Consider the following 7,948-nt stretch of genomic DNA (forward strand, 5'->3'; position numbering starts at 1 on the left):
GCTGCAAGAGGGTCAAAATTTTCAAGATTTGGAAACAAAATAGGCGGTCAGTTTTTGCAAAATCAATCTGGAAGTGCACTTTTGAAACAAGGCGTGGCCAAAAGATTATTGGCGAAAGCTGCAGCTAAACGAATTGGAAAGAAACTTGTTGAAGTAGCTTCTATGAAGTTAGTGGATAAAAGTGTCGACTTTGTGATAGAAAAAACTCTGCGAGCATCTTTGGTTCAATTCTGTGGCGAAATAACAAAGAGTACACCAAAGGTAGCATTAAGAACTATTGAAATACTGACAGAATCGCTTTCTACTCTTGTTAGAAAGGTTGGCAAGCAAAATGCAGAACAAATTGTTGAAAAGTTTATTAACAAATGTTTAATTTTGCAGACATCTGATGTTACGATGATTCTGAGCAAATTTGGTCAAATTGCTAATGCATTTGGTAACGGCCTTGGTGAAGCAATTGAAAAATTGGGGCATAGTGGAGACTCCAGAATGGAAACATTAAGCAAAATAGCCAAGATTGTCAATGTAATTGGAAAGGGTATTAAAATTGTAAATGCTGTCCAAAAAGTCGGTACATTAAGATCTTCAATCTTGGAAAAATTTAACAATGAGATTGTTGCGAAATTACAATTCGAAGACGGAGATGTAGAGGTTAAAGATTGCGAGTCGTGGGCATCAGCTCAGGTAGATAATGTTATAAAAAAGGCAAATACTGAAGTTACCAAACATCTAGAAATGCAGTTTGAAGACATAGTGGTAAAGCCATTGTTACAAAAAGTAGGATACAAGATAACTAGACAAATAACTAAAAGCATCAGTAAATTGTACCGTTATGGGAAAACATGCCTTCATCAAAGTGATTTCAATCGACTGAAAGCAGGACATGAGTCTGAACTGCAGCAAGCACCAACTGAAACGAAAGACGAAATAAAGTTACAGTACACTAAGAAGCTTCTAAAATTATTAAAGAATACGAGGGACCCAAACTTGTTTGCTGACATTGTGAAAGAAGGAATTCCACTAGGTATACACTCAGTTCAAGCTGTTTCCGAGATTACAGGTGCTGTTATTAACATTGAAACCATTGGAGGAGACGCAATAACTATGCCTGAGAAGTTTACACCTTGTGGAAGATATTGTGGGGAACAGGGATGCATAACATTACAATTCCATGTCAATCCTGAAACTGGCATTGGCCATTTTATATCTCCAAAAAGTATTGATGGCGAATCTAGGCATTATGACTGTTTATTAGAAGCAGTTACGCAAGAAACGGGGATGACTCTACAAAGGGATCACATTGCACAAACTATAAGAACGCACCCTGAAATTCGGAGAAATATAAGGCAAGGTATCCACGAACATTTCATTATCAAAGGAGGAAGTGGTGGGGTAGTTCATAATAGGAAAAAAAATCCAACCTCAGTTGAAATAATTGAACAAGGAAGATTGCTACTTATCTCTAAACAATTGGTTAATAATTCTATTATAATATTTTAATTATGCTGACAAAAGGGGACGTTAAATATGTGGAAACAAACCTCTTAAATTAATAAAATGTTTATATGTACAAAAAAGTATACACGAAGTTAGCAATCTTTGTAAAAAGTAAAATAACAAAGAATACCGAGCTACGAGGAAAATTGAAAAAATTGAAAGTCCATAAACAAATGACAAAATCAAAGCCAAAACAAATCAAACGAATGGATAAGAACTGTCATACTCCTGAATTGCTACAGGCATTTTCATATGTGAAAAATGGTGGATAAAACCTGGTTTTATATCAAGCTAACTGTATGGCATTCGCTTCCAATTAGCCGAGCAGTCCCGTGGTTCAAGTTATTTTATTTTTGATATGTTATGTTTGTCGCATGCGTTATACATATAATTGTAATATGATTAACTGATTTAACTTAAAAGACAAATATTACAACTTTCATAATACAAAATGCATGTCTGTGTATGTATATGTCATGTGGTGCATGCATACTTAATTTTTCAAACATTGTAAGTATCCTATAAACAAAGCTTTGTTTTGGAATAAAGACATCATAAATACTTCAGGTTATTCCAAAAGTGTTTTAAATGAAGTGAGGAAGTATATGGAAAGATCAGAATTAGATGATGTGAACGCATTGGATGATCAAGATGGTAATTTTATATACAAATATATTTGACTATAATTGTTTAGGAGATTTTCTAAATGACTGTATAAAACATAACTTACAGGAAGCTTGATTGATAAATAAGAATTGAGAAAACACGGGATATACTTAAATACAAGCGTCACACAACATTTGTTTTAGAAATTTCATAATCAAATACTTCGATATTATCTTTTCGGACAGATTTTTGTGCTCTTTATAATTTCTCATCTTCTTTGAGTCAAGTTATTGCAATGTTTGGCACAGTAGCGATTTAATGTGTCGTAGTCGTACTGTCGGAGCATTACTGAATAACCAGGGAATTGACAATACTTTTAAAATCTGTACATTTGTTACAAATAGTCCTGCAGTTCGTACAGTCATTGTGGTACTAATCATACCGTAACTTCTCTTTTGATTATGTTGGAAAAGGACGATCACCTTTATATAAAACTTTCAATTTACAAAACTAACTGATAACATGTTGTGTTTTAATAAAAAGCATCAGAAATCAATGGAAAAATCTTGATTTAATAATTGTCTGCTTTAGATGTACATAGTAACATAAGTAAAAAGGCGATGTGGAATTCTTCCAATCTGATGATCGCAATTTTTGGATACAGTCGGGGTATAGCACTTCTTGATTATGGTTGTTATTGTGGATTCGGGGGTGCAGGTACACCAGTAGATGGTATAGATCGGTAAGTTTATGAATGTGTTTGCAAATGAGAACCCATCAACTGTCATTTTGGAATCTAAAAATGCATTCAACGCATGTTTTACATTTTCATGTCAATTGGAAATTTGGATGGTAACAGCAGTATTACATTTTTGACGTGCATGTTTAGTAAATAAACCAAATATCCTCATAATTTAAGGTTTCAATACTCACTGGGGTAAAGCTGATGACCGTAACTGCATTCACGGTCATCCCAAGATGTCAGCTGAAAAATTAGGTCAGTATTTTTATTGTCTGTTAAGGTGTTTCTACATCATTTTCTTTACAAAGCATACTTTGATACGATGTAAATTTATAAAAGATTCACACGGAAGTCACAAATCTCTACCGAGGAACGTGTACAAAACGGGAATTTGTATTTGAAAAATTCGCTAGGATGACCGTAAATCGTAATGGAGATGACCGTAACAGGATTAGCGATTCATAACAAGGCTGACCGTAATTGGTTAAAAGATGACCGTAAATTGTTTAGGATGACCGTAATTTATAAAGAATGACTTAATTTAAAAGGATGACTGTCAATTGAAAGAAATATCCATATATGTATGCATTGTCTTTTGTTGAGTTTGTCGCAATAGGGGATCGGTAAGTTCTTTTTAACTATTTGGCGTATTTTGAGTTTATATGAAAATGATAGTAAATAGTATAATCGATGTTCTGAGTAGTTTTGATTTAAATGGACACTATAGAAAATAGACACCTGCAAACAATATGTGATTTTAACTGTGTAACTGAGTGGACCGTATTAAATGAAACTCGTATGTCTGTTTATTTTGCTATCTTCTGCATATTTAAAAAAAAAGATGCAACTCAAAAACGAGGTAAGTTAGTTTTTTTTCTCAAACATAGACTTTATATAACTTTTACATATATAAAGGTACTGCCATGCTTTAAGGTTTGTGTACCCTTCTGTAGCAGTTTTTGTACGATTTTTTTTTTAAACATCAATTGTATCAAAACTACAGATATAATGAATAATAGATACAGCCCATTTTAAACATATACTAGGCGGAAACTTGATGCAAAGCATTATTATTTACTGGTGCATTGCATATAATAGAAAAAGAGTACTTTGTGGCAAATAAACCAAGATTTTTATCGAAAATCAACAGCCATTAATAAAGAGATTTTTGTTATAAAATTTGAAACATAGATTACTCACTTGCTTTTCTATGATGTGCTAGTGTTTATTTTTCATCAAAAGTTCTAACCAACCTGTACGGGAGAAAGGTAGAAAGATCAGTCACAATTGGTTTTACATTGGTCTTTTCTCTTTTAATTAAATACAAATAATAATAAACCTTTTGGACAAATGTAGAGTTCATAAGATAAAATATTCCCTGTGGAACACCCCTCCGCCCCCTTTTTGTACTCTGTATTTTCAACCCTCGAATTAAGCTTTCCAATCTAATTATAATTAAAACCTTGCTTTCTAACCAATCTGTTCATGTACCGGACCGGCAACTTTCTTTATTCAGTACGAAAATCTACAGTGCCGTTATACACATGCATGTTGCTTGCTTGGAGTATACGCCCCGAAAAGAAAGGAATAGCCTAACTCCAAGATACCGTATATTCCTGCATCACGTGATTTTTACCACGTGGAGCATACATTAGAATAAATACCGAATATGGAAAGTGAAACTACAATTCAAAACATAAAGTCCGAAGGCACAAAAGAGAAAAAAGAAGGGTGTTTTGGCAAAGGGTGCCGGGATAATTCTCTCTGTGTTCAAAATATACGTGAAATATTTGCCAACGCCTCTTTTTTGTTCTATAAATTCTAACCCAGAGTTTTCTATCTGTTACTCCATGCCAAGAAAACCTCGCTAAAAATTCCGATCGACCACCTACGGCACCCATTAGTATTCAAAGATTTCATTTCATTCAACAAATTAATTTATGACCTTCATGTACGTGTCGCTTAGAACACAGCCATATACCAAATGGTCAATAGTAATCATCCATGTAATTTGCTCTATGGGGTGTTTGCAGAATTTCAACGGAGGCAATTTCTTGGCATGAATTTCAAAATACCTCGTGCAGAGTAACTTAAGGTGAACTTGATTTGGTCCATATTTTTATTTATTTTAACCAATAACTACATTAATTAACTTGTTTTAAGGAAATCAATGCATGCAATAATCCTATATCTATCGGTCATCAAATTTTTGTCTACCTTTATGATAATGTTGTTTAATAAATACGCCTTACAACAACACGATTAATTATTTGATACAAAAAGTTAATACAATTGAATTAATACGGATATTTCTTAGAAATGACGATTATACTATGAAAGTTACGGTCATCCTTTATAAATTACGGTCATCCTTTCGAAATTACGGTCATCATTTTACCTATCACGGTCATCCTTATTATATGTTACGGTCATCTTGAAAATATTTTAAAGATGATTTACGGTCATCTTAGCGAATTTTTCAAATCCAATTTCCCGTTCTATACACGTTCCTCGGTAGAGATTTGTGACTTCCGTGTGAATCTTTTATAAATTTACATCGTACCAATGTATGCTTTGTAAAGAAAATGATGTAAAAACACCTTAACAGACAATAAAAATACTGACCTAATTTTTCAGCTGACATCTTGGGATGACCGTGAATGCAGTTACGGTCATCAGCTTTACCCCAGTGATACTACTCAATAGCAATCTTCATAACATGAAAATTGGTCATGAGTATTTCGAAAAAGGGAAACTGTGTACATTTGTAACCGAATAAAATGGAAACAATCTAAAAAAAAGAATAAGAAGTTGTTAAGACGATAGTACGGTTTAAGTAATTTGATACCAGAAACCAAACTTGGGATTTCTTTTACGAAGCACTATGTAAAAGAAATGCGATAGACACCATAGTCATAAACAAACTCATAAGTCGAAAATAAAACAAAGCAATGACTAAAACAAAAAAGACAAACAGACAAAACATAGTACACAACACACAAAATAGAAAACTAAAGACAGAGCTACACAAACCACACCAAAACTATGGTTGATCTCCGGTGATCCGAACGGGTTGGCAGATCCTGCTCCATATCTGTCACCCGTCGTATTGATCATGCTAGTACAAATTCATGTAAGCTATTGTTATACATTTATCATGTTCCTACAAAATGTAATGCAGATGCAACATCTTTATGCAGTTGACCTAACCATGCATGAGCTTATAAATGTATGTTGTACCTCAGAAATTTCGTTTTATTAACAGCGTACTACTTTTAACAGTTTTTCATCATAAAGTATATTAGAAATTATGATTGTCAATGTATTAAAGACTAATGAAGAGATATTAATATTACGATGTGTGATCGGTTTTAAATAATAAGTATAAGTTATACATTCGAGGTGCTGTCAAGTTCATGACAAATGCTATGGGGATGAAGACAGCTGGTGGTGCCGGACTAAATGGACACATTATAATTACAAGATTTTGAATATGAGGACAGTTCACTGCAAAGGTAAGTATGCAAAGGCTTTCCAAAATTACCATATTCTTTGACAGTGTAAAATTCAGTAGAAGAGAGACCTATTATATGGTTAAATAAGCATACTCGTAGCCATGGGGTTGCGAGGGGTTGGCACGATCACCCCCTTGAAAATAAATAAGCACTGTTAAAATTCGACGTTCAGTTTGAATTATAACCGCGAAATTTGATCATGATGTCCATGTAAACCCGCCCATTTATGCTCATATATGCTTTCTACTTTAAGGAACATGTTTTTAATGATAGGTTTAAGGTTATAACTTTACCGCACCATCTTAACCACCTTAATTACTTTCACCTTTTTGAGTTGATGGACTCAACAAATGGAATTAAAGGAGACAGTATAATTATTCAAGAATATATTTCATGGGGGTGGAAAGGGGGCCTTGAATTTATCGTCTATATGCCACGAGTTAGCCATTTATGCTAAATATTTTACCACGAGCTACATCGTCATTTTCATCTTCTAACGTGAGGTGAATCAATCTTCAAAAACACTCAACGTTGGATAAAAGTAAGTGAATTTCAACCAAACAAATCATAGTATTTCCATAGTAGCAAATATAATGCATATTAAAGTGGTCATAGTTGTAAAATATATATGATATGCCAAAAAAAGAAGATAGGTTGCATTGATAGTATATTCAGAACTAGTACTATGTATATGTTATCAATTTACTTTTATTCGCCCGATTAAAAAAATGCTAAAATCAAATTGTCAATTGTACGTCTTTTTGAAATTTCTCCTTCCCACATCTACTTAGTACTAGTATGTCAATATAATGGAATTTTAAGTGATTTTCATACAAGTGAGAGGTTTAGCTAGCTATAAAACCAGGTTAAATTCACCATTTTCTACTTTGAGAAATGTCTGTACCAAGTCAGGAATGTGACAGTTGTCCATTCGTTTGGTATGTTTAAGCTTTTAAATTTAACTTGTACTTTGATTAAGGACTTTCCGTTTTGAATTTTGCTCGGAGTTCAGTATTTTTGTGGTTGTACTTTTTTATACTCATCCATCTTTATTTTCACTTTCAGATAGTTATGGTTCCTGTAAATACAGAGTTTGTAGATGTGACAAGTTGTTTATAGATTGTCTACATAGAAACACATACAACCCAGCAAACTATAACATCTGTTAATGTATTGATCAAATACTGTAAACCAGATAATATTTTTTTTTGCAATGTTTGGGCGATTTGAGCGCGTAGAAAATAACGCGAAAATAAATAGTTGCGAAAATTTAAAACTTAGCACTTTCCTTATCATACATGTACTAAATCAGGTAAATATGAAAATCGACAAATAAATAGTAGCAAAGTGGACTAGAAAAGGATAAACGCGAAGTAAAGTATCCGCGAAAAAAAGCTGGTTAGCAGTATATCATGTTTATTTACTTCGATTCACTGAGAATACTAGCCATGATCATATAAGCCTAACTGGTGCATCGAAATCATTTTTGAGAAATTGGGGTTTATGAATTTGAATTGTCCCAAAGGTTCTATCGTATTTATTTTATTTCTAACTGATTAATTATATATAGTTGCTTCTTTTGAAAAAA

General features: G+C 33.2%; 1 protein-coding gene across 1 annotated transcript; it reads left to right on the top strand.

Moving 5' to 3' along the window:
- The first annotated feature begins 2,067 nt into the window (after nucleotides 1-2,067).
- LOC134683924 (basic phospholipase A2-like) lies at nucleotides 2,068-7,560 on the top strand. Its single transcript, XM_063543243.1, has 4 exons — nucleotides 2,068-2,151; nucleotides 2,695-2,845; nucleotides 6,248-6,360; nucleotides 7,426-7,560. The coding sequence occupies exons 1-4, from the start codon at nucleotides 2,103-2,105 to the stop codon at nucleotides 7,527-7,529; spliced, it is 417 nt and encodes a 138-aa protein (XP_063399313.1). The 5' UTR covers nucleotides 2,068-2,102; the 3' UTR covers nucleotides 7,530-7,560.
- The last annotated feature ends 388 nt before the right edge of the window (nucleotides 7,561-7,948 follow it).

This window comes from Mytilus trossulus, chromosome 9 (genome assembly GCF_036588685.1).
Source record: "Mytilus trossulus isolate FHL-02 chromosome 9, PNRI_Mtr1.1.1.hap1, whole genome shotgun sequence".
Lineage (NCBI taxonomy): Eukaryota > Metazoa > Mollusca > Bivalvia > Mytilida > Mytilidae > Mytilus > Mytilus trossulus.